This window comes from Pogoniulus pusillus, chromosome 41, assembly GCF_015220805.1.
Source record: "Pogoniulus pusillus isolate bPogPus1 chromosome 41, bPogPus1.pri, whole genome shotgun sequence".
Classification (NCBI taxonomy): Eukaryota; Metazoa; Chordata; class Aves; order Piciformes; family Lybiidae; genus Pogoniulus; species Pogoniulus pusillus.
The window spans coordinates 2,945,406-2,971,143 of record NC_087304.1 but is presented as its reverse complement, the minus strand read 5'-3'; the positions used below and the strand labels follow the sequence as shown (position 1 = coordinate 2,971,143).

Below are 25,738 nucleotides of genomic sequence, written 5' to 3'. Positions count from 1 at the left end.
GGGAGGTGGTGAGGCCTCCTCCCTGCAGGTGTTCGGGGCCAGGTTGGATGAGGCCTTGAGCAGCCTGGTGGGAGGTGTCCCTGGCCATGGCAGGGGGCTCAGAACTGGATGAGCTTTGAGATCCCTTCCAACCCAACCCATCCTGTGAATGAGGCCAGAACAAGGACAGCCTGAAGAGGGGGTTAAGATGTTAACACTTGCTCTAAACCTGCAGTTGGAGCTGTTTCTCCTCATTCCCTTCATGAGGCAGAGCAGTTTTCCTCTGCAGACTTTCACTGCAGTGCTTTGGGTTGTTTTTTCTCTTGGAATCCACTTGTTAATGCCACAAGCCAAGCTCAGGAGGTGCAACAAGACCAAGGGCAAGGTCCTGCAGCTGGGGCGAGGCAATGCCAAGCACCAATCCAGGCTGGGCAGTGCCAGGCTGGAGAGCAGCCCTGAGCAGAGGCACTTGGGGGTGCTGCTGGAGAAGCTCAGCAGGAGCCAGCAGTGTGCACTTGCAGCCCAGAGAGCCAAGCAGAGCCTGGGCTGCAGCAGCAGCAGTGTGGCCAGCAGGGCCAGGGAGGGGATTCTGCCCCTCTGCTCTGCTGAGACCCCACCTGGAGTGCTGCATCCAGCTCTGGAGCCCCTGGGCCAAGAGGGCTGTGGAGATGCTGGAGAGTGTCCAGAGCAGGGCCAGGAGGATGCTGAGAGGCTGCAGCAGCTCTGCTGTGAGCACAGCCTGAAAGAGTTGGGGCTGTGCAGGCTGGAGCAGAGGAGGCTCCCAGGTGACCTTCTTGTGGCCTGCCAGGATCTGAAGGGGGCTCCAAAAAAGCTGGGGAGGGACTTTTAAGGCTGTGAGGGAGTGGCAGGAGTGGGGGGATGGAGCAGAGCTGGAGGTGGGGAGAGTGAGGCTGGAGGTGAGGAGGAAGTTGTTGAGCAGGAGAGTGGTGAGAGCCTGGCAGGGGCTGCCCAGGGAGGTGGTTGAGGCCCCATGGCTGGAGGTGTTTGAGGCCAGGCTGGCTGAGGCTGTGTGCAGCCTGCTCTAGGGTAGGGTGTCCCTGGGCATGGCAGGGGTTGGCACTGCCTGCTCCTTGTGCTCCCTTCCAGCCCTGCCTGGTTCTGTGATTCTATGATTCTAACTCTGCAATCACTTCTGCCTTTTTTAGGCTTCTTGCATCTTGCAACTGATCAAATACATTCAGAAGCTACAAATCAAAGAAGTCCCTGTGGCTGAGGAAGTCACAGCTCTGTTTGCTGGTGAGCTCAACCCTGTGGCTCCTAAGGCACAGAAGAAAGTCCCAGTTCCAGAGGGGTAAGCTGCCTGCTCTCTCCCAAAGCCTTTCTCAACCTTCTCACCTCTCTAAATATTCAGGCTGCAATGCTCAGGGCTGCTGAGTCAGGCTCTGTCTGCTGCAATTCTCTCTTCCCAGCTTGGACCTCGATGCCTGGATCAATGAACCTCCTTCTGACAGTGAGTCTGAGGAGGAGAAGCCCAAAACCATTTTCCATGATGAAGAACAGAGGCACTCCAGGCACAGGCAGCCAGAGATAGATGAAGAGGAGCTGGCCAGAGTGAGTGACTGCTGGAATGCTTCTGCCTTTGGAGAGGGGCAGTGGGGGCTGGGGGAGAGCTCCTGGGCAGTGTGGCCTGGGGGAGAGCTCCTGGGGCAGTGTGGGCTGGGGGAGAGCTCCTGGGGCAGTGGGGGCTGGGGGAGAGCTCCTGGGGCAGTGGGGGCTGGGGGAGAGCTCCTGGGGCAGTGGGGGCTGGGGGAGAGCTCCTGGGGCAGTGTGGGCTGGGGGAGAGCTCCTGGGGCAGTGTGGGCTGGGGAAGAGCTCCTGGGGCAGTGTGGGCTGGGGGAGAGCTCCTGGGGCAGTGTGGGCTGGGGGAGAGCTCCTGGGGCAGTGTGGGCTGGGGAAGAGCTCCTGGGGCAGTGTGGGCTGGGGGAGAGCTCCTGGGGCAGTGTGGGCTGGGGGAGAGCTGTGGGGGCTGGGGGAGAGCTCCTGGGGCAGTGGGAGCCAGGGGAGAGCTCCTGGGACAGGGGCAGTGGTGGGGACCAGGGGAGAGCTCCTGGAGCTGGGGCAGTGGTGGGGGGAGAGAGCTCCTGGGGCTGGGGCAGTGGTGGAGGGGAGAGAGCTCCTGGGGCTGGGGCAGTGGTGGAGGGGAGAGAGCTCCTGGAGCTGGGGCAGTGGTGGGGGGAGAGAGCTCCTGGGGCTGGGGCAGTGGTGAGGGCAGAGAGCTCCTGGGGCTGGGGCAGTGGTGGGGGGAGAGAGCTCCTGGAGCTGGGGCAGTGGTGGGGGCAGAGAGCTCCTGGGGCTGGGGCAGTGGTGAGGGCAGAGAGCTCCTGGGGCTGGGGCAGTGGTGAGGGCAGAGAGCTCCTGGGGCTGGGGCAGTGGTGGGGGGAGAGAGCTCCTGGGGCTGGGGCAGTGGTGGGGGGAGAGAGCTCCTGGGGCAGGGGCAGTGGTAGGGGGAGAGAGCTCCTGGAGCTGGGGCAGTGGTGGGGGGAGAGAGCTCCTGGGGCAGGGGCAGTGGTAGGGGGAGAGAGCTCCTGGGGCAGGGGCAGTGGTAGGGGGAGAGAGCTCCTGGAGCTGGGGCAGTGGTGGGGGGAGAGAGCTCCTGGGGCTGGGGCAGTGGTGGGGGGAGAGAGCTCCTGGGGCAGGGGCAGTGGTAGGGGGAGAGAGCTCCTGGAGCTGGGGCAGTGGTGGGGGGAGAGAGCTCCTGGGGCAGGGGCAGTGGTGGGGGGAGAGAGCTCCTGGGGCTGGGGCAGTGGTGGGGGGAGAGAGCTCCTGGGGCAGGGGCAGTGGTGGGGGGAGAGAGCTCCTGGAGCTGGGGCAGTGGTGGGGGGAGAGAGCTCCTGGGGCTGGGGCAGCACTCCTGGGGCCAGGGGCTGTGGGGATGTAAGCTTTGTCCTCATCCTGTTGCTCAGAACTGCTTCAGCACTCGGCAGCTGTTCTGCTTCTGGCTAGGAGCTGTGTGTGCTGTGGAGGCCCAAGGAGCCTTCCCTCCACCCTGGGATGCTTTTGTCTCTCTGTGTTCACAACCAATTGTTCTGACTGCAACTTCTCCTCTGCTTCCAGAGGCGAGAAGCCAGGAAACAGGAGCAGGCCAACAACCCTTTTTACATCAAAAGTTCTCCTTCCCCACAGAAGGTGAGTGAGAGGCTCCCAATTAAATCTTCTGGATGCCTCAGGTCATAGAATCACAGAATGGGTTAGGTTGGAAGGGAGCTCAAAGCTCAGCCAGTTCCAACCCCTCTGCCATAGGCCATAGGGACACTTCCTACTAGAGCAGGTTGCTCAAGGCCTTGTCCAACCTGGTGCTGAGCACCTCCAGGGAGGTTGTGGAGCACAGAAGCACAGAATGGGATCTTTGATCCCATTCTGTGCTTCTGTGCTCCACAACCTCCCTGGGAAACCTGTGCCAGTGTCTCACCACCCTCCCCCTGTGCCAGTCTCTCCCCACCCTCCCTGCCAACAACTTCTTCCCAACATCCACTTTCAATCTCCCCTCTGCCACTCCAAACCCATTCCTCCTCCTCCTCTCATTCCAAGCCCTTATCAATAGTCCCTCCCCAGCCCTCCTGCAGCCCCCTTCAGCTCCTGCAAGGCCACTCCAAGGTCTCCTGGAAGCCTTCTCCAGGCTGCACAGCCCAAACTCTCTCAGCCTGTGCTCAGAGCAGAGCTGCTGCAGCCCTCTCAGCATCTTGGTGGCCTCCTCTGGCCTGACTCCAAGACTTCCATGTCCTGCTTGTGCTGGGGGCTCCAGACCTGCTCCCAGGACTCTTGAAGCAAAGAAATTGTTCCTCATCTCCAGCCTCCCTCTCCCCTGGCACAATTTCAGGCCATTTCCTCTCCTCCTCTTAATCTGATCCTAGGGAGAAGAGCCCAACCCCACCTCACTGTAACCTCCTTCAGTAACACTCATGAGCTGGCTTGCAAATCCCCTCTGCTACCAGCCAGCATTTAGTACTGAGCTATTCCTTCCCTAAAATGACCTCACTTAAAGGTCTAAACTGTTTGAACTTGAGATGCTGTAGTGATTTGTGTCTGGCAGTGCTCCTCATGCAGCCAATTCTCCTCTCCCCAGCGGTACCAGGACACTCCAGGTGTGGAACACATCCCTGTGGTCCAGATCGACCTCTCTGTCCCCTTAAAAGTCCCAGGTGAGTTCAGCTGATCTTGAATTTCATCTGAGGCTAAACTCTAGAAGCTTCTGTCACTCACTGGCCCCTGCTCATCAGAGAAGGGAGTGGGAGGGGAGCTGGGAAAAGGAGGCCTGAGGGTTGCAGTGAAAATGGATTCAATGAAACAGCAGAACTGAGGCAGTGCCAAGATCAAGTGTATGGAGCTACACTCAGCCCAGCAAGGGTGCAGCAGCCACACTGACCAGGAAGGCTGTCCTCAGGAGGAGGAGGAGGAGGAGGAGGACACCCCAAGCAGGAGGCTCCCCTCTGCTCAGCAAACTTCCCCCTTTATACTGAGCAGGATGGTTTTGGTCTGGCTCCAGCTGTATCCCAACTTGGATCACCCATCCTGATAGACTCCAAACTGCTCATGGGCTTCTGTCCCAGCAAATCCAACACAGCTTTGTGACATGGACAAGGATAGGGAAGCAGGACAGAGCTCTGTCATGTCCCTGGAGGTTGTGGGAGGTGATGTGGGAGCACAGGGAGGTGGTGATGCTTCCAGCAAGGTTCCCTCCTCCCATCACCATTATAGAATCACAGAACCAGTCAAGGTTGGAAGGGACAAAAGGATCAGCCAGTTCCAACCCTCCTGCCATAGGCAGGGACACCTCCCACTAGAAGAGGTCACTCAAGACCTCATCCAGCCTGGCCTTGAACACCTCCCTGGGCAAACCTGTGCCAGTGCCTCCCCACCCTCAACCTGTGCCAGTCTCTCCCCACCCTCTGATATTTGAAGCCAATCCAGCCCCTCCCCACCAGACATTGAGTTGCTTCACCTCCTACCCCTCCAGGGTTGGAAGGCACCACAAGGATCATCAATTTCCAACCCCTCTGCCATAGCCAGGAACACCCTACCCTAGATCAGGCTGGCCAGAACCTCATCCAGCCTGGCCTTAAACACCTTCAGGGATGAAGCTTTCCACCACCAGCCTGGGCAACCCATTCCAGGCTCTCAACCACTCATGGTGAAGAACTGGTCTGGTGCTCAGTGGATCAGGCTGCCCAGAGAGGTGCTGGAATCTCCACCTCTGGACTCATCCAAAACCCACCTAGAGGCCATTGCTTGCAGGCTGCTGTGGCTCAGGAGCAGGCTGCTGTAGGTCAGGAGCAGGCTGCTGTGGCTCAGGATCAGGCTGCCCAGAGAGGTGCTGGAATCTCCACCTCTGGACTCATCCAAAACCCACCTAGAGGCCATTGCTTGCAGGCTGCTGTGGCTCAGGATCAGGCTGCCCAGAGAGGTGCTGGAATCTCCATCTCTGGAGTCATCCAAAACCCACCTAGAGGCCATTGCTTGCAGGCTGCTGTAGGTCTGGAGCAGGCTGCTGTAGGTCTGGAGCAGGCTGCTGTAGGTCTGGAGCAGGCTGCTGTGGCTCAGGAGCAGGCTGCTCTGGCTCAGGATCAGGCTGCCCAGAGAGGTGCTGGAATCTCCATCTCTAGAGTCATCCAAAACCCATCTAGAGGCCATTGCTTGCAGGCTGCTGTGGCTCAGGAGCAGGCTGCTGTGGCTCAGGAGCAGGCTGCCCAGAGAGGTGCTGGAATCTCCACCTCTGGAGTCATCCAAAACCCACCTAGAGGCCATTGCTTGCAGGCTGCTGTGGCTCAGGAGCAGGCTGCTGTGGCTCAGGAGCAGGCTGCTGTGGCTCAGGAGCAGGCTGCCCAGAGAGGTGCTGGAATCTCCACCTCTGGACTCGTCCAAAACCCACCTAGAGGCCATTGCTTGCAGGCTGCTGTGGCTCAGGAGCAGGCTGCCCAGGGAGGTGCTGGAATCTCCACCTCTGAAGTCATCCAAAACCCACCTAGAGGCCATTGCTTGCAGGCTGCTGTAGGTCAGGATCAGGCTGCTGTAGGTCAGGATCAGGCTGCTGTAGGTCAGGATCAGGCTGCTGTAGGTCAGGATCAGGCTGCTGTAGGTCAGGATCAGGCTGCTGTAGGTCAGGATCAGGCTGCTCTGGCTCAGGATCAGGCTGCCCAGAGAGGTGCTGGAATCTCCACCTCTGGAGTCATCCAAAACCCACCTAGAGGCCATTGCTTGCAGGCTGCTGTGGCTCAGGAGCAGGCTGCCCAGACTGGTGCTGGAATCTCCATCTCTGGAGTCATCCAAAACCCACCTAGAGGCCATTGCTTTCAGGCTGCTGTGGCTCAGGAGCAGGCTGCCCAGGGAGGTGCTGGAATCTCCACCTCTGGAGTCATCCAAAACCCACCTAGAGGCCATTGCTTGCAGGCTGCTGTGGCTCAGGAGCAGGCTGCTGTGGCTCAGGAGCAGGCTGCCCAGACTGGTGCTGGAATCTCCACCTCTGGACTCATCCAGAACCCACCTGCAGGCTGTTGTGTGCAACCTGCTGTAGCTGAGCCTGCTCTGGCAGGGGAGCTGGACTAGGTGATCTCCAGAGATCCCTTCCTATCCCCACCATTCCATGATTGTTGGAGGAGATCTGCTGTGAGTGCTCTCAGCCTTTCCTCCTCCCAGAGCTGCTTCAGACCCCTCAGCATCTTTACAGCCTTCCCCTGGACTCCCTCCGGTAGTTCCCTGTCTCTTGTAGCGAGCTGTAGCCTGACAGCAGCTTGACTTCCTCCACAGGAATGCCCATGTCTGACCAGTATGTGAAGCTGGAAGAGGAAAGGAGGCATAAACAGAAACTGGAGAAAGACAAGAAGAAGAAGAAGCAGAAGAAGGAGAAGAGAGGCAAACACCACAGGCACAACTCCCTGCACACGGAGAGCGAGGAGGACATCGCCCCCGCGCACCGCGTCGACATCATCACCGAGGAGATGCCAGAGGTCAGCCCCACCTCACTGCAGCCTTCTTCCAGGGAGCTGCAGAGAGCAATGAGGTCTCTCCTCAGCCTCCTCTTCTCCAGGCTGCACACCCCCAGCTCCCTCAGCTGCTCTTAGAATCGTTGAATCACTTAGGGTTGGAAAGGACCACAAGGACCATCTAGTTCCAACCCCCCCTGCCCTGGGCAGGGACACCCTACCCTAGATCAGAGTAACCCTGATCCTCCCCAGCCCTGTTCTCCAGACCCTTCCCCAGCTTGGTTGCCCTTCTCTGGACAGACTCCAGCACCTCAGGCTCTCAGTGTCCCCCCAGGCATTCCCAACCAGCACTTCAGGAGCTCTCATCTCCTGCAGAGCTGATTTGATCCCATGCTCCTAGGCTGCTCTTTGCAGGCAGGGAAATGATTGTCCTTTTTGTGCCTGAAAAGGCAAAAATTGGCATTGAAGCTGTGTGTGTTGGGGGGAAAAATTCAACCCAGCCCCACTCCAACTCAGCAGAGCAAACCTCACCCACCCCTGCTATCAAAATGACCCTGTCCAAGAAGCTGCTCCATTTGTTCTGCTCTGCTGCTTCCCTTTGCCACCAGCTTGCTGTTTAGTCAGCAGGTTTGCAGCTGATTGCAATTAGCTGTGCATGCTGATGATGGAATCTGTCTTGGGTGCCAGAAGTTCCTTTAATCAAAGCCCAAGAGCAGCAGTTCAGATGCTGCTGTCTGGGAAGAACGTTTCTGTTCTTGGTTCATCCTGGCACTGTGACTTCCTCTGCCTGCCTGCAGGCTGCCCAAAGCCCCACAGCTGCTTGCTCTGGGTGAGGTGAAGCTTCAGTTGCCAAACTGCTTCTGCTCTGCTGCTTATCAGGGCATATTCTCTTTTCTCTCTCTCCTGCAGAATGCTTTGCCCAGTGATGAAGATGACAAAGATCCCAATGATCCCTACAAGGCATTGGATATAGACCTGGATAAGTAAGTGACAGTTTGGGATGGGGATTGAGAGCTGCTGCCAGAATGCAGAGGGGCAGGTCTGGGGCTGAAGGAGGGAAAAGCTCTACCTGCAGTGAAGATGGTGCCTTGGTGTAACCTTAGCTGGGGTTCCCACCCCTGCCCTGATAGCAGCAAAGCTGCTGAAGTGTTGATGGGGGCAGGGGAATAGTTTAGTGTGACTGAAAGGAGCCTGAGAGCACAGGCAGCACATCTGGGAGCAGATGTTGAGTGTGGCAGCAGCATCTGCTTGCTCCAGCCTGCTTTGGCTCTGACCTGCACTCATCTGTGCCCATCCCAGAGCAGTGGCAGCCTCTTGCCAGCCTCCCTAGTGCCCTGTGGACGTTTGGCTGCTTCCACTGCTGAAAGCTCTGCTTCTGATACCACCAAGTGACCTGCACACCCTGACTCTGGCCAGACTCTGCTCCCCATTCAGCTGCTGGAGCTGCTTCCAGTGCTTAGCACAGCAGAGCCTGCATGCTGCTGTGTGGTGGTTGGCAGTGAGCAGTGGAGTGCTGCACATCAGGAGTTGTTTCAAGTGGTTTAAGTCACCGTGCTGAAAACAATGACTGGTCCAAGGGTGCCTCCTGTGGGGTTCTGAAGGCCCTGCAGGTACATGTGTGTGTGTTTTAGTATCTCTCTCTGGTACTTCACTGTAAAGTCTCTGCAGAGCTTTGGCCCCTCAGTACCTTGCTAAAAACCAGGTGCTAGAATCACAGAATCATTTTGGGCAGAAGAGACCTTTAAGGTCTGGGGCCAACTGCCAGGTCTCCACCAAACCACATCTGCACAGCTTTGAAACCCCTCCAGGGATGGGAACTCTACCCCTGCCCTAAGCAGCCTGGGTCAGGCCTTGACGACCCTCAAGGGGAAGAAATTGCTCCTCATGTCCAACCTGAATCTCCCCTGGGGGGCAACTTGAGGCCATGTCCTTTTGTCCTGCCAATGCAGCAGGTTAAAAAGCAGCACAAGGACATTGCTGGAAGGTTCCTCCTGTCACTTGCTGCTTACCTTCCTCGCAGCCTGCAGGGCACAGATGTTCAAAAGGCACTTTCTGGCTTCAGCCCTGCACATCTGGATGAGGGCATGGAGTCAGTCATCAGCAAGTGTGCAGATGACACCAAGCTGGGGGCAGATGTGGCTGGGTTGGAGGGCAGAAGGGCTCTGCAGCAGGACCTTGACTGCCTGGACAGATGGGCAGAGGCCAAGGGGATGGAGTTCAATAGCTCCAAGTGCAGGGTGCTGCACTTTGGCCACAGCAACCCCATGCAGAGATACAGGCTGGGGTCAGAGTGGCTGAGAGCAGCCAGACAGAGAGGGATCTGGGGGTGCTGATTGATACCCGCCTGAACATGAGCCAGCAGTGTGCCCAGGTGGCCAAGAGAGCCAGTGGCATCCTGGCCTGCATCAGGAATGGTGTGGCCAGCAGGAGCAGGGAGGTCATTCTGCCCCTGGACTCTGCACTGGTTAGACCACACCTTGAGTGCTGTGTTCAGTTCTGGGCCCCCCAGTTTAGGAGGGACATTGAGATGCTTGAGCGTGTCCAGAGAAGGGCAACGAGGCTGGGGAGAGGCCTTGAGCACAGCCCTACGAGGAGAGGCTGAGGGAGCTGGGATTGGTTAGCCTGGAGAAGAGGAGGCTCAGGGCAGACCTCATTGCTGTCTGCAACTACCTGAGGGGAGGTTGTGGCCAGGAGGAGGTTGCTCTCTTCTCTCAGGTGGCCAGCACCAGAACAAGAGGACACAGCCTCAGGCTGCACCAGGGGAGATTTAGGCTGGAGGTGAGGAGAAAGTTCTTCCCTGAGAGAGTCATTGGCCACTGGAATGGGCTGCCCGGGGAGGTGGTGGAGTCGCCATCCCTGGAGCTGTTCAAGGCAGGACTGGACGTGGCACTTGGTGCCATGGTCTGGCCTTGAGCTCTGTGCTAAAGGGTTGGACTTGATGAGCTGTGAGGTCTCTTCCCACCTTGGTGATGCTGTGGTACTGTGATGCTGTGAGCAGGCGCTGACTGCTGAGCTCCAGGAGGCACCTTTGCACTCTGGTGTCATTGCCATCCATTCTCTTGCCATTCCTGGGAGGGGCTCTGCTCTCTCTCACGTTTTCTCATCTCTCTGTCCTCTCTCTCCCTCTCTCTGCTTGCTCTGCTCTCTCTCTCTCATGCTCACACGCAGTCTGGTTTCAGGGAAGCCTTCCAGGTAAGCATTGCTCACTGAGTGCTCCACCTCCTTTGTCAGGTTGGTTGTTTGCAGGCTCTTTGCAGAAGGCTCATGAGCTCTTCCTCTTTTAAGACCCTTAGCAGACAGTGAGAAGCTGCCGGTGCAGAGACACAGAAACGTCGAGGCCCTGAAGTCGCCGGACTCAGAGGCTCCTCTAGTGGAGAAGAAGAGCAAGAAACCCAAAAAGAAGGAGAAGAAACACAAAGAGAAAGAGAGGGAAAAAGACAAAGGAAAGAAGAAAGAGAAAAAGGTGGTGGAGGAAGAAGAGGAGGAGAAAAAGGTGATTGCCCAAGGCTCAGCATTTGGGGACAGGCTGCCCAGGGAGGCTGTGGATGCTCCCTCCCTGGAGGTGTTCAAGGTCAGGTTGGATGAGGCTTTGAGCAACCTGGGCTGGTGGAGGTGTCCCTGCCCGTGGCAGGGGGTTGGAGCTGAATGGTCTCAGAGATCCTTTCCACCCTGAGCCACTCTCTGATGCTTTTCCTTTGCCTGTGACACTTGGGGTAGCCTGCATTTGCTGGCAGCTCTTGTCCAGCTGGGGAAATGGGCTTAAAAGGCTGCAGCTAAGCTTCTTCAGCTCCTAAGCTTGTGACAGCCTTTGTGTGGGAGCATTCTGGAGCTGTGCATTGCCAGGGAGGCTCAAGGGGCTGGTTTGAACTGGTGTCCAGAATGCCATCAGAACAGCCCCAGTGGTTCTGCTTTTCCTCTTGCAATTAGAATCACAGAACCAGGCAGGGTTGGAAGGGAGCACAAGCAGCAGGCAGTGCCAACCCCTGCCATGCCCAGGGACACCCTACCCTAGAGCAGGCTGCACACAGCCTCAGCCAGCCTGGCCTCAAACACCTCCAGCCATGGGGCCTCAACCACCTCCCTGGGCAACCCCTGCCAGGCTCTCACCACTCTCCTGCTCAACAACTTCCTCCTCCCCTCCAGCCTCACTCTCCCCACCTCCAGCTCTGCTCCATCCCCCCCACTCCTGCCACTCCCTCACAGCCTCAAAAGTCCCTCCCCAGCTTTTTTGGAGCCCCCTTCAGATGCTGGCAGGCCACAAGAAGGTCCCCTGGGAGCCTCCTCTGCTCCAGCCTGCACAGCCCCAACTCTTTCAGGCTGTGCTCACAGCAGAGCTGCTGCAGCCTCTCAGCATCCTCCTGGCCCTGCTCTGGACACTCTCCAGCATCTCCACAGCCCTCTTGGCCCAGGGGCTCCAGAGCTGGATGCAGGACTCCAGGTGGGCTCTCAGCAGAGCAGAGCAGAGGGGCAGAATCCCCTCCCTGGCCCTGCTGGCCACACTGCTGCTGCTGCAGCCCAGGCTCTGCTTGGCTCTCTGGGCTGCAGGTGCTCACTGCTGGCTCCTGCTGAGCTTCTCCTCCAGCAGCACCCCCAAGTGCCTCTGCTCAGGGCTGCTCTCCAGCCTGGCACTGCCCAGCCTGGGTTGGTGCTTGGCATTGCCTCGCCCCAGCTGCAGGACCTTGCCTTTGGTCTCGTTGCACCTCCTGAGCTTGGCTTGTGCCCACCTCTGCAGCCTGCCCAGCTCCCTCTGGCTGGATCCTGCCCTCCAGCCTGGCTGCTGCAGCACTCAGCTTGGTGTGGGCAGCAAACCTGCTGAGGCTGCACTCAGTGCCTCTGCCCTTGGCACCCACAGAGATGCTGACCAAGACTGGTGCCAGGACTGATCCCTGAAGGACTCCACTTGGCACTGCCCTCCACGTGGCCACGGAGCCATTGGCAGCCACTCTTTGGGTGCAGCCCTCAAGCCAGTTCTGTATCCATCAGTGCTCCACCCATCAGACCCCTGTGTCACCAGCTTGGAGACCAGGCTGTGGTGTGGGACAGTGCCAAAGGCCTTGCTCAGGCCCAGGTCAATGCCATCAGTGCTCACCTCTCATCTCTTCCTGTTGTGACCTTCAGGGAGAAGATTTGGATTTCTGGCTCTCCACTGCTCCACCTCCTGCTTCCACTCCCCAGCCACAGGTAAACACTCACCACAGCCAGCCCAGGGGACCTGATTGCATCTGAGCTGGGCTCAGGGTGCTTTGTCATGCTGCAGGAGGGGAGGGGGAGAGAGGCTTCATCTCCTCTTGCTGCTCTGGAGCTGTTCCATTTGATCTCTCTGCTGGAATGAGAAGTCTCTGATCTGCTCTGCTCTGCTCAGTGGATGGAGACAGAGCTGCAGCTCCAGGCTGGGTGGGTTTTGATAGAGCAAAGCCCAGCAGTAGTGTGTGTGTGTGTGTGTGGCTCCTATTTCCTGGTGTGAGCTCAACACTGTCAGTCTTGGGGGATGTGAGAGACACAGGCTGAGAAGAAAAAGCCTCCTGAATTTTGATGAGAGCTTGGAGAGGAAGAAACAGGAGGAATAGCAGGGGCTGGGTTCCCTGGAGGAAATCTTTTCTCTTGTCCTCAGGTGCTGATGCTTGCTGAGTTTCACAGGCATCAGCCTGTTTGGAGTCACAGCTGGGATGGGGAGGGGTCAGTGGCCCTGATAAGACTCCTTTTGGTGTGGGCTTCAGTTGTTTTCAGCTGCATTTCTTGTCCTAATCCTCTTCCATCCCCTCAGGGGGAGCCTGAGACAAGTGCTGCATTGGTGGCTGAGCCTCAAGAGGTGAAAAAGGAAGAAAGGGAGGAGCAAGAGGAGGAGGAGGAGGATGAAGGAAAGGTAAGGGCTGTAAGCTGCTGCCTTGTATTCCTTCAGAAGAAGCACAGAGGCATTCCCAGCAGCACCCTGCTCAGGGCAGTGCCCACCTGCAGCCAGGCAGCAGAGGGATGTTGGATCCTTGAGGAGCTCTGAATGCTTCAAGGCAGCTTTGGCTGTTCCTTGGGCTGCAGTTCAAGCTGAGCTTCCAGAGAGCTGAAGAGATTTGACCTCCTGCTGATCCCAGAGGTGCTTTGAGTTCAGCTGTTGTCAGCTGAGTGGGGAGCAAAGCTTCACTGGGGCTCAGCACAGGGTGAGGATTGGGATTTGAGGCTCTGCTTTGGGCTTCTGCAGCAGCAGGAAGCTTTGTTCAGTCCAGAAGGCTGCACAGAGCAAGAGTGGAAGGGTTGGCGGAGGAGTCATGGTGCAATGACTGTAGAAACCCAGGGGTTCTGGAAGGGTTTGCTGCAGTTCCTTCTTCTTCTTCTTCTGGGTTAGAAATCCTCCAAGCATAAGAAGAAAAAGCACAAGAAAGAGAAAGAAGAGAAATCAAAGGACAAAAAGAAAGCCAAGAAGAAAAGTCAGCACAGCGAGGAGGAGGAGGCGACGGAGTCGGTGCAGAACGGAACGCTAGAGGATGAGCCACTGCCAGTGAGTAGCTGTGCCCTGGCAGCCCTGGCCAGGGGCAAGAGGCAGGAGCAAGGAATGGAGCTGGCAGCTGCCCTCAGAGCACTTCTTTGTGTCCTGACTGGGATTTCTCTCCTGTTTTGCAGCCCATGTCCAGTTACCGCCTGCTGGCCGAGAACCCTTACATCAAAATGGTGAGTCCTGGGCTCTCAGGTGGCCTCTCTTGGAGGGGGAAAGAGAGGCTACAGTGGTGACTTCATCTAGGCAGCCTTTAGCTGGAGAGCTGTTTCCATCCCAGGAGGCAGAAATCCACCAAAGCTTGTTCTTGGCAGAGAGAGTGATTGGCACTGGAATGGGCTGCCCAGGGAGGTGGTGGAGTGGCTGTGGCTGGAGGTGTTGCAGCCAAGCCTGGCTGGGGCACTGAGTGCCATGGTCTGGTGGCTGGGCAGGGCTGGGGGCTGGGTTGGGCTGTTTGAGCTTGGAGCTCTCATCCAGCCTGTTTGATTCTATGGGTGGGAGGTGTCCCTGTCTGTGGCAGGGGGTTGGAACTGGATGAGCTTTGAGATCCCTTCCAACCTAAACCACTCTGTGATTCCATGTGGGTACCACCTGCCTGGAAGCAGTTGAGAGGGAAACAGCACAAAAAAGGTGAAGGAAGAGGCTAAAACCTCACAAAAAGGATGCAAAAAGACAAACAGGAGGCTCAGAGGAGACCTTCTCACTCTCCAGGACACTCTGAAAGGGTTGGGGTGAGGTTGGGGTTGGTCTTTTCTCCCAAGTAATAGGGAATGGCCTGAAATTGTGCCAGGGGAGGGTTAGGTTGGAGTTGAGGAACAATTTCTTTGCATCAAGAGTGGTCAGGGACTGGCACAGGCTGCCCAGGGAGGTAGTGGAGTGCCCATCCCTGGAGGTGTTGAAGCCAAGCCTGGCTGGGGCACTTAGTGCCATGGTCTGGTGACTGGGCAGGGCTGGGGGCTGGGTTGGGCTGTTTGAGCTTGGAGCTCTCTGCCAACCTGCCTGGTTCTGTGATTCTGTGTCTGAATGAGAACTCCTTTGGCCATCCCTTGGAGCAAGTTTTCAAGCCTCTCTTCTTCCCCTTGCTGAGCAGCAGTGTGGAGCTGCTTCCCACTCTGCTTTGCATTGCCAAATCTCCCTCTTATCATAGAATCAGACAGGTTGGAAGAGACCTCCAAGATCATCCAGTCCAACCTAGCACCCAGCCCTAGCCAGTCAACCAGACCATGGCACTGAGTGCCTCTTGCAGCCTCCTCTTAAACACCTCCAGGCACGGCCACTCCACCTCCCTGGGCAGCCCATTCCAGTGCCAATCACTCTCTCTGCCAACAACTTCCTCCTCACATCCAGCCTATACTTCCCCCACCACAACCTGAGGCTGTGTCCCCTTCTTCTGGCCCTGGCTGCCTGGCAGCAGAGCCCAACCCCACCTGGCTACAGCTTCCCTGCAGGCAGCTGCAGGCAGCAATCAGCTCTGCCCTGAGCCTCCTCTGCTGCAGGCTGCACCCCCCCAGCTCCCTCAGCCTCTCCTCACAGGGCTGTGCTCCAGGCCCCTCCCCAGCCTTGCTGCCCTTCTCCAAACACCTTCCAGCACCTCAACAGCTCTCTGCAATGGAGGGGCCCAGAACTGGACACAGCACTGCAGGGGTGGCCTGAGCAGTGCTGAGCACAGGGGCACAAGATCCTCCCTTGTCCTGCTGCCCACACTGCTCCTGAGCCAGCCCAGGCTGCCATTGGCTCTGCTGCCCACCTGGGCACTGCTGCCTCCTCTGCAGCTCCTCTCTGCCAGCACCCCCAGGTCCCTCTCTGCCTGGCTGCTCTCAGCCACTCAGTCCCCAGCCTGTAGCTGCTTGGGGTTGTTGTGGCCACAGTGCAGAACCTGCACTTGGCCTTGTTCAGTCTCATCCCCTTGGCCTCTGCCCACCCATGCAGCCTGGCCAGGTCCCTCTGCAGGGCTCTGCTCCCCTCCAACAGCTCCACAGCTGCTCCTAGCTTGCTGCCATCTGCAACCTGACTGCTGCTGGGGTCAATCCCCTTCTTCAAACCTGCTTTATCCTGGTGTGAAAGTTCCTGGGAGCATGATTTTGCTTTCCTCTCTCCCTTGCAGACCTATGACATCCAAGGCAACCTGCAGCAGGACAGCCAGGTGACTGTCTCTGTCATCTTTGAGAACAAGAGCAGCAGCTTCCTCAAGAGCATGGAGCTGAACGTCCTGGACTCTCTCAACACTAAAATGCTCAGACCAGAAGGATCATCAGTCCACGATGGGATACCTGTGCCCTTCCAGCTGCCCCCTGGTACGAGCAGCTTTGCCCCTCAGGGCTCTTGCAGCATGGCCGGACCTGCGCTGCCCTCCCGTGGGAAGAGTTGTTTGGACTCCTTAGAGCCCCAAGGAATGGGCTTGGGTTGGAAGGGACCTTCAGGATCATCCAGTTCCAACCCCCTGCTGTGGGTAGAGACAGCTTCCATCAGCCCAGCTTGCTCAAGGCTTCATCCAGCCTGGCCTTGAACACCTCCAGGGAGAGGGCATCCACAGCCACCTTGTGCAGCCTGTTCCCACCAGTCCAGGTCACTCAGGGCCTCATCCAGCCTGGCCTTGTCCCTCCTCTGGAGGTATTCATCACTGCCTGCCTGGGCAGCCTCTTCCCATCAGCCCAAAGCCTCATCCAGCCTGGCCTTGTCCCTCCTCTGGAGGTATTCATCACTGCCTGCCTGGGCAGCCTGTTCCCACCAGCCCAGGGCCTCATCCAGCCTGGCCTGGTCCCTTCTCTGGAGGTATTCATCACTGCCTGCCTGGGCAGCCTGTTCCCACCAGCCCAAAGCCTCATCCAGCCTGGCCTGGTCCCTTCTCTGGAGGTATTCATCACTGCCTGCCTGGGCAGCTTGTTCCCACCAGCCCAAGGCCTCATCCAGCCTGGCCTGGTCCCTTCTCTGGAGGTATTCATCACTGCCTCCCTGGGCAGCTTGTTCCCACCAGCCCAAGGCCTCATCCAGCCTGGCCTGGTCCCTTCTCTGGAGGTATTCATCACTGCCTGCCTGGGCAGCCTGTTCCCACCAGCCCAAGTCACTCAAGGCCCTGCTCTCCCCCCAGGAAAAGCAGTGGGGAAGGAATGGTTTTGGCACAGATCTTGAGGCAGTTCTTGGCAGGGACTTGCCCATTAAAAGCAAAGCATCCAAACCTGAGGAGCAGCTTAGCTTTGCCACCTCCTTGGCCAGCTTCAGAGCACTGCCCTGGGCCATCCCTTGCCCAAGCACTCCCTAACCTCCACCCCAAGCTGCCTTTCAGTGCCCCAGGTGCTGCAGCACCCCCACAAACGAGTCCTGCTGTGGATGGAACTCTTCTCACCCCCCAGAAAGTGTCACATCGACTTCCCAACTGCTCCCTGCCCGAAGCTGAGCTGCTGCCAGCTGCTTCCTTCTGTGCCTTAGCTGCAGAAAACCATTTCCCTGACCTGACTTCTGCCTCTCCTCTCTCCCTGCCAGGAATCTCTAACGAAGCCCAGTTTGTGTTTACACTGCAGAGCATTGTGATGGCTCAGAAGTTAAAAGGAACCCTCTCCTTTATAGTCAAAGTAAGTGCAGCTTCAGCCTCTCTGCTTCCTCTGCAGCTGCCCAAGGGAGCTGCTTTACAGCTCTGGGGGCATCCTCTCCTCCCTGCTGCACCTTCACCCTGTCCTCCAGGCTGCACCTTCATCCTCTCCTCCCAGGTTGCCACTCCTGGCACTGTGCCTGCAGGCTCAGCTGGAAGCTCCCTGCAGGGCTGCATCTGCTGGGGAGATGCAGCTGGAGGGGAGAGAGGGAGAGAGGCAGAGAGGCAGAGGCCAAGGGAGCTGCTTTAGAGCTCTGGGGGCATCCTCTCCTCCCTGCTGCACCTTCACCCTCTCCTCCCTGCTGCACCTTCATCCTCTCCTCCCAGGTTGCCACTCCTGGCACTGTGCCTGCAGGCTCAGCTGGAAGCTCCCTGCAGGGCTGCATCTGCTGGGGAGATGCAGCTGGAGGGGAGAGAGGGAGAGAGGCAGAGGCCACCCAGGGGCTGCTGCTTCTGAGCTTGGGTTATCAGCTGGGCCCTGCTGGGTGGGCCAGGGCTGGGAGAGCAAGCAGAGGAGTGGGAGATAAGGATGGGGGCCCAGAGAGAGAGGGAGGTGGGATGGAGGCATTGCCAGCTGGGTGCCAGCCTGGGCAGGGCTGTGGCATTCTGAGGCTGTTCAGTGAAGGAGCTGCCAGGAGCAGGTTGGGGCCAGGGAACTGGAGAGGCTTTGGCTGCTTTGCACTCAGGTCTGCTCTTAGCCTTGGGCTCCTGCCCCTGCTTGGTGCTGAAGGGCATCCTGGAGAGGTTTGTGTGCTGAGAGCAGCTCAGTGCCCCTTGGGGGCAGGGGGGAGCTCTCTGGTGCCCCTTGGGAGCAGGGGGGAGCTCTCTGGTGCCCCTTGGGAGCAGGGGGGAGCTCTCTGGTGCCAGTTTGGAGCAGGGGGGAGCTCCCTGGTGCCCCTTGGGAGCAGGGGGGAGCTCTCTGGTGCCCCTTGGGAGCAGGGGGGAGCTCTCTGGTGCCCCTTGGGAGCAGGGGGGAGCTCTCTGGTGCCCCTTGGGAGCCGGGGGGAGCTCTCTGGTGCCCCTTGGGAGCCGGAGGGAGCTCTCTGGTGCCCCTTGGGAGCCGGGGGGAGCTCTCTGGTGCCCCTTGGGAGCAGGGGGGGAGCTCCCTGGTGCCCCTTGGGAGCCGGAGGGAGCTCTCTGGTGCCCGTTGGGAGCAGGGGGGAGCTCCCTGGTGCCCCTTGGGAGCAGGGGGGAGCTCCCTGGTGCCCCTTGGGAGCAGGGGGGAGCTCTCTGGTGGTCTTTGGCAGACCCACCCATCAGGCCCAGCCTGGGTCTTTCAGAGGGCACTGAAGTTTGGGGTGGGGGTGGTGCCTCCTGCTGCTGCCTCAGGGCTGCCATTCACCTCCTCTTCCTCTGCCCTCTTGCAGAATGATGAAGGTTCAACCCACGACAAACTTGATTTCAAACTGCACTTCAGTTGTGCTTCATACTTGATCACCACCCCCTGCTATAGGTGAGTGGCCTCCTGAGGGGCCTTTGCTGCACCTGGGGGGGCTCCTGCAGCTCCTGGGGAGGCTTTTGCTGCCCCTGGGGGCTCCTGCAGCTCCTGGGGAGGTTCCTGCTGCTTCTGGGGAGGCTTTTGCTGCCCCTGGGGGCTTCTGCAGCTCCTGGGGAGGTTCCTGCTGCTTCTGGGGAGGCTTTTGCTGCCCCTGGGGGCTTCTGCAGCTCCTGGGGAGGTTCCTGCTGCTCCTGGGGAGGCTTTTGCTGCCCCTGGGGGAGCTTTTGCTGCTCCTGAAGGCTCCTGCTGCTTGTGGGGAGGCTTTTGCTGCTTCTGGGGGCTCCTGCACCCCCTGGGCAGGCTTTTGCTGCCCCTGGGGGCACCTGCAGCCCCTGGGAAGGCTTTGTCTGCCCCTGGAGAGGCTGAGCTGTGGCTCTGCATGCTCCTGACCTGGGCTGCTCCTGCTGGTTGCAGCTGAGTTAACCTCCATGGAGTGTTTTGGCTGCTGAAATGTGTCCAGTGGCTGACTTGGAGGAGCTGCCTGCTCTGCAGCCTGGGGTGAGAGGAACTCTGCTTGAGCTGCTCCTGTGAGCCTGCTGCAGCTTGGTACAGAAACTAAATACTCCCAAGCTAAGGTCAGAGACCTGCAGCAGCTCTGCTCTGAGCACAGGCTGAGAGAGTTGGGGCTGTGCAGCCTGGAGAGGAGAAGGCTTCCAGGAGACCTTGGAGTGGCCTTGCAGGAGCTGAAGGAGGCTCCAGGAGGGCTGGGGAGGGACTATTGACAAGGGCTTGGAATGAGAGGAGGAGGAGGAATGGGTTTGAAGTGGCAGAGGGGAGATTGAAAGTGGATGTTGGGAAGAAGTTGTTGGCAGGGAGGGTGGGGAGAGGCTGGCACAGGTTGAGGGTGGGGAGAGGCACAGGTTGAGGGTGGGGAGAGACTGGCACAGGTTGAGGGTGGTGAGACTCTGGCACAGGTTTCCCAGGGAGGTTGTGGAGCACAGAAGCACCCAATGTGATCAAAGATCACATTGGGTGCTTCTGTGCTCCACAACCTCCCTGCAAGGTGTTCAAGGCCAGGTTGAATGAGACCTTTGAGCAACCTCTCCTAGTAGGAAGTGTCCTTAAACCATTCTGCACCATCCTGAGCTGTCTCTCCAGGTCATCCTGGGGCTGATGTTGCAGGTTTCAGTGGAGCCTGCAGCCTGGATGTGGCTTTAACTTTTTTTCCCTTCCTCTTCTCACAGTGATGCTTTTGCCAAGCTCCTGGAGTCTGGAGATCTGCACATGAGCTCCATCAAAGTCGATGGGATTAGCATTTCTTTCCAACACCTGCTGGCAAAGATCTGTTTTCATCATCATTTTTCAGGTGAGTCTGCCCTGATTGGGGAAAAAACCACCTGCAGAATTCTCTGCTCACTGCTCCAAGCAGCAGCTGATGTCCAGATGGGATCCATCTGGGAGAGCTTCTCCCTGTTCTGCTACTACTTTGGAGTCCTCAAAGCTCCTTAGAATGAATTCTCCTGTCCCTGGGGCTTCCCTCCAGCCCAGCAAGGCATGTGGCAGGTATCACAGGGGCACAGCTTGCTTAGAGTTTGGGCTGCAGTTGCTGTCTGGAGGATGTTTGCTCTTCAGTGCTGCACCTTAGCCCCTTCCCTGCTGCTCTCCTTCAGGAGCTCATCAAGTTTGGATTTGTGACTTAAAACACAAGCAGTGGCACGGGGTTGAGGGTGGGGAGAGACTGGCACAGGGTTGAGGGTGGGGAGAGACTGGCACAGGGGGGGGGTGGTGAGAGACTGGCAACAGGGGGAGGGTGGTGAGAGACTGGCACAGGGGGAGGGTGGTGAGACACTGGCACAGGTTTCCCAGGGAGGTTGTGGAGCACAGAAGCACCCAAGGTGATCAAAGATCACCTTGGGTGCTTCTGTGCTCCACAACCTCCCTGAAGGTTCACCTCAAAACCTCCCTGGAGATATTCAGGACCAGGTTGGCTGAGTCCTTGAGCAGCCTCTTCTAGTAGGAGGTGTCCCTGCCTATGGCAGGGGGGTTAGAACTGGCTGAGCTTTGAGGTCCTTTCCAACCTAAACCATTCTGTGATGCTAAGGAGATCCCCCACAGCATGAACTGCTCTGTGCTGGGCCTCCCCTGGGCTCAAGGAGAGGATTTCCTGCTGGAAACTGGTGGCAAATTGGAAATGGAAGAGATTAGGACCTTAAAAGAGATTGAAGCTGTTGAGTCTGGGGGAAAAGGAGGCTGTGGGGAGACTTTCAAGCAGCCTTTCACTCAGTGGAAGCTCCTGTTCCTTGAGGCCAGGCAGAAGAGTTGTTCCTCTCTAGGGGGGGTGGGGAGGGGGGGAGCAAAGGTGGTGTTGGAAGTGTGCCCTGAGAGCTGTGCTTGCCTTGCAGTGGTGGAGCGCGTCGACTCCTGCGCCTCCATGTACAGCCGCTCCATCCAGGGCCACCACGTCTGCCTGCTGGTCAAAAAGGTGAGAGCTCTGCCCCTGCCAGGAGGCCTCTGGGGCTCAGAGAACCACAGCATGGCTTGGGCTGGAAGGGACCTCCAAAAGCTATCCAGTTCCAACCCCCCCCCTGCCACGCACAGGGACGGCTCCCACCCGGCACAGGTTGCTTATCCAAGCTGGTTTGGACATCTCCGTGCTTGGAGGCCTCTGTGGGCAGCCTGTTTCTGTCACCAGCCTCACTGGAAGGAGTTTCCTCCTCCTCCTCATCTCCCCTTTTCCACCTGAAATTTCCAGAAGGTCTGCAGCCTTTTCGGCCCAGCAAGGCAAATCTTCCTTCCCCTCTCAGGGACATCAGGGCTGAGTTGTAGTGAATAAAACAAGAAAGAATGGATTGGATCCTGCCTGAGAGAGGGCAGCTTGGATCCCTCCCTGAGAGAGGGCAGCTTGGATCCCTCCCTGAGAGAGGGCAGCTTGGATCCCTCCCTGAGAGAGGGCAGCTTGGATCCCTCCCTGAGAGAGGGCAGCTTGGATCCCTCCCTGAGAGAGGGCAGCTTGGATCCCTCCCTGAGAGAGGGCAGCTTGGATCCTTGCCTGAGAGGGCAGCTTGGATCCCTCCTTGAGAGAGGGCAGCTTGGATCCCTCCTTGAGAGAGGGCAGCTTGGATCCTTACCTGAGAGGGCAGATTGAGACTGGAGAGGAGGAAATTGTTGCCAGTGAGGGTGAGGAGACCCTGGCACAGATTGCCCAAGGAGGCTGTGGAGGTGCTCCAGGCCAGGCTGGATGAGGCTTTGAGCAGCCTGGGCTGGTGGAGGTGTCCCTGCTCGTGGCACAGAGGGTTAGAACTGGTTGCTGTGCTGCTACCAAGCCTGTACCTCCCTGAGGCTTTCTGTTGCCCAGCACATCCCTGGAGGGTGGCAGCAGCACCCCTGGCTTCCCCAGGCTGCCCTCTTGATCCCATGCAGGCTCCAGCAGCTATTCCTAATTGCTGAGCTTGGCTGGGAATAAAACTCCCTCTGCTTTGCAATGGAGCTGGAGCACAGGCTGGGAGAGTTGAGACTCAGCAGCCTGGAGAGGAGAAGGCTCCCAGGAGACCTTGGAGTGGCCTTGCAGGAGCTGAAGGAGGCTCCAGGAGGGCTGGGGAGAGACTGTTGATAAGGGCTTGGAATGAGAGGAGGAGGAGGAAGAGGAATGGGTTTGGAGTGGCAGAGGGGAGATTGAAAGTGGATGTTGGGAAGAAGTTGTTGGCAGGGAGGGTGGTGAGAGACTGGCACAGGTTGAGGGTGGGGAGAGACTGGCACAGGTTGAGGGTGGGGAGAGATTGGCACAGGGGGAGGGTGAGGAGAGATTGGCACAGGGGGAGGGTGGTGAGACACTGGCACAGGTTGCCCAGGGAGGTTGTGGAGCACAGAAGCACCCAATGTGATCAAAGATCACATTGGGTGCTTCTGTGCTCCACAACCTCCCTGGAGGTGTTCAGGACCAGACTGGATGAGGATCCACAACCTCCCTGGAGGTATTCAGGGCCAGGTTGGTGGAGGTGTCCCTGCCTATTCCAGAAGGCTTTGGAACTGGTTTGAACTTTGAACTCCTTTCCCACCCCTAAACCATTCTTTGATCCCTTCTCTTTTCTTCCCAAGGGAGACAACTCCATATCCATAGATGGGAAGTGCAACGATTCCACTCTGCTTAGCAACTTGTTGGATGAGATGAAAGAGACATTGTCCAAGTGCTGAATGTTCCTTCTCCACTCTTCCAACCCCACACCTGAGATGTAAAGATGAGCAGACCCAAGTGTTAAGTTTCTCCCTGGTCTGCATGTTCTCCCCTGGGGCACCTCCTGCTTTTCAGTTCCCCCTCCTCCACCACCACTCTCTGCCCTTTTAGAACCATTCTAAGGTTGGATGTTCCTCTTTTGCTTTCCAATTTCTTTTCTCTTCCTTGATTTCAAACCTTTTTACCACCTGTGCTGTTTTCTAGCCCAAAGAGATCCTGCTGATGTGACTGGAGGGGAAGGGAAGGGAAGGGAAGAGTGGGAGCTCATCACCCTTCACCACCTGCAGGGGTCTGGGGGGACTGGTGGTGGATGAAGCAGAAATCTCAGCACCAGTTTAGCACAGAGCTTGTGCTTGCTGCCAGGGAAGGTTGATGTGATCCATAGCCATGGGATTATGTCTTCAGGGCTGCTGTAGGTGATGTATATTTCTAGCAGAGGCTGGTGCTGGACCTAAAAAGGCCTCTTGGAGTTATTGGTTTTTGGGGTTGTTTGGGGTTTTTTTTTATTATATATATATATATATATGATTTATTATTATTCTTCTTCTCAAGATCTCTTGTGATCAGCATATAAACATCCTCCCCCTGTCCTCCAGCTGATCCCAGTGAGCACTGGGATCTTGTGAGTTTGTCTGTAGTAGGTTTTTTTTTGCCTTCAGCCTTAACCTGCTTCTAGCCACAGCTGAAAGAATCCAGAGGGGAACTCAAGGGACAGGCTGCAAGTGTGGTGCTGGTTGGTTCTCTGCTCCTCTTGACCACCCCTGGTAGGCCTCTCCCCTACCAGCAGTCCCTTTCTGAGAGGTTTTTTTATTGAGTCCACTTCAATTTCACATTCCTGAGAGGTTAGCAACTGGAAATCCCAAGGGGATCTGTTCCTGCTCTTGGACCGTTTGGCTCACCAGAGGAGGTTCACTGCTACCAGGTTAGCACCCAGCTGTGGCATCCCCCTGTGCTCCCAGCAGCTGCAGGAACAGCCCTGAGCCCTCCCTCTGTGCAGTGAAGTCAGAGATGTTGTGCTCCTGTCCCCATAGTGGCCCCTGGACCTGCCCTGGCAGCAGTGGTGCAGATTCAGCAGCAGAGGTGTAGCCAGGTCCCTGCAGCAGGGCTCTCCTCTCCTGGCTGGCAGGATGAGGAGCTGCTGTGGGCTCCTCTCTGCAGCAGGTTCCTTCAGAGGGGAGAGAGAGAGAGAAGGCTCACCCTGCCCTGTGGAGTCCCTGGGTGGAGTGGGGATGTCACCAACTCCTTCACAGAGCTGCTCCATGGATGTTCTCCTCCAGAGTATCTTGCTTTCCATTCTGTATTTATTTCTCCCCCTCCCACTTCTTTTCCTTGCTGTTAAGGACTCAACCTGAACAGTTTTGCCTCAAGGCACAGGTCAGGAGCTGCAGGTTGCCCTTCCCAGAAGGGTCCCCCAGGGAGGGGTTGGGTTGATCTCTACCTCTCCAGCACTGCCACCAACCACTCCAGCTATCAGCAACTGAACAGGGAACAGGCTGAAGCCTTCATCTTCCCCTTCAGGTGGGGGTCTTTGTCCTCTAAGCTCTTCACTCCCTCCCCATGTGAAGGTCTCTCTGGGCCAGCTTCATGTTCTGAGGCTGCTGACATGCTGCAGGGGTTGATTTGCTGGTGAATGGAGTAAGGATTTGGCATTGATCAACCTCCTCTTGGTTAGCTGCTTTGTGGATGAGACACTGAAGCTACTCAAATTGTCTTTCAAGGGTTCTGGTCCTCAGTTAGTGGTTTGGGGGTTGTTTTTTTTGGTTCTTTCATGGATGAAAAGTGTCACTTTAGCATGTAGAGTCCTCCTCTTCCAGAACCCTGTGCTTTGGAAGCTGTCTGCTGTGTTACAGTCACAGATTTATTTGCTGTCAACATTCCCTTGAAGACAGAAGGAAGGAAGGAAACAAAACCAACCTCCCACAAGCTGCTGTAATGATTTTTGTGTCAAGATGATCCAATAAACTTTCAAAACAGAGGTCAAAACTCTTGGCTTGAGCAGCAGTCCTTTTGCTAAGCTCCTTCTGCCCTCTGGGGTGAGAGGGAGGCAGCCTCAGCCCCTCTGCAGCTGCCACCAAGCTGAGTGCTGCACTTGCTGGCAGTCAGAGTGACCTGGAGAAGTGGAGCCAGGCCACTGGGGAGATGCTGGGAGGCACTGGGTGAAGCTGATGGTTCTGTTACTGGCAGGCTCCCTGGGAGGCAGTGAGAGCAGTGGTGGAGAAGATCCATGGTGCAGCAGTGGGCCCTGGGGGCCAAGAGGCCAATGGGGTCCTGGGCTGCATCAAGAAGTGTGTCCAGCAGATCCAGGGAGGTTCTCCTCCCCCTCTACTCTGCCCTGGGGAGACCTCATCTTGAGCACTGCCTTCAGGTTTGGGCTCCCCAGTTGAAGAGGGACAGGAACTGCTGGAGAGAGCCCAGTAGAGGGCTGTGAGGATGAGGAGGGGACTGCAGCTCCCTGAGGGGGGGTTGGAGTGAGGTGGGGTTGGGCTCTTCTCCCTAGGATCAGGGCCTAGAAGGAGAGGCAATGGCCTCAAGTTGAAGCAAGAGAGTTTTAGGTTGGATATGAGGAACAATTTTGTTGCTGCAAGAGTGGTCAGGGATTGGAGCAGGCTGCCCAGGGAGGTGGTGGAGTCCCCAGCCCTGGAGGTGTTCCACAAACCTGTGGCCATGGCACCTGGGGACACAGTTTGGTGGCCATGGTGGTGCTAGGATCAAGGTTGGACTCCATCACCTCAGAGCCCTTTTCCAGCCCAAGCAATTCTCTGATTCTTACCCAGGAGAGGTTCTTATGAGGATGATGAAGGGACTGAAGCACTGCCTGGTGAGAGGCTGAGGGCCCTGGGGCTGCTTAGGCTGCAGAAGAGAAGACTGAGAGGAGATTGAATCAATGCTTATCAATAGCTGAGGGCTGGGGGTCAGGAGGGGGGGACAGGCTCTGCTCAGTGCTCCCTGGCACAGGACAAGCAGCAATGGATGGAAGCTGCAGCACAGGAGGTTGCAGCTCAGCACAAGGGCAACTTCTTGGCTGGAAGGGTCCCAGAGCCCTGGCACAGGCTGCCCAGAGAGGTTGTGGAGTCTCCTTGTG

The 25,738-nt window shown here is 57.5% G+C and overlaps 1 protein-coding gene across 2 annotated transcripts in view; it reads left to right on the top strand.

Moving 5' to 3' along the window:
- Window positions 1-24,639, top strand: part of AP3D1 (adaptor related protein complex 3 subunit delta 1) — a 59,099-nt gene extending 34,460 nt beyond the window's left edge. Inside the window, exons 16-33 of one of the 2 annotated variants that reach the window (XM_064175118.1) lie at window positions 1,146-1,291; window positions 1,410-1,551; window positions 3,055-3,126; window positions 4,064-4,139; window positions 6,742-6,941; window positions 7,827-7,900; window positions 10,086-10,109; window positions 10,203-10,410; window positions 12,036-12,098; window positions 12,682-12,780; window positions 13,255-13,407; window positions 13,530-13,577; window positions 15,506-15,695; window positions 16,882-16,970; window positions 18,355-18,440; window positions 19,670-19,791; window positions 20,828-20,907; window positions 22,521-24,639. In XM_064175118.1, the coding sequence (XP_064031188.1) occupies window positions 1,146-1,291; window positions 1,410-1,551; window positions 3,055-3,126; window positions 4,064-4,139; window positions 6,742-6,941; window positions 7,827-7,900; window positions 10,086-10,109; window positions 10,203-10,410; window positions 12,036-12,098; window positions 12,682-12,780; window positions 13,255-13,407; window positions 13,530-13,577; window positions 15,506-15,695; window positions 16,882-16,970; window positions 18,355-18,440; window positions 19,670-19,791; window positions 20,828-20,907; window positions 22,521-22,616 (1,968 nt within the window). In that variant the 3' untranslated portion in view covers window positions 22,617-24,639. The remainder of the gene's footprint in view (window positions 1-1,145; window positions 1,292-1,409; window positions 1,552-3,054; window positions 3,127-4,063; window positions 4,140-6,741; window positions 6,942-7,826; window positions 7,901-10,085; window positions 10,110-10,202; window positions 10,411-12,035; window positions 12,099-12,681; window positions 12,781-13,254; window positions 13,408-13,529; window positions 13,578-15,505; window positions 15,696-16,881; window positions 16,971-18,354; window positions 18,441-19,669; window positions 19,792-20,827; window positions 20,908-22,520) is intronic. The other variant, XM_064175120.1, reaches the window with a different exon arrangement.
- Window positions 24,640-25,738: the final 1,099 nt, after the last annotated feature.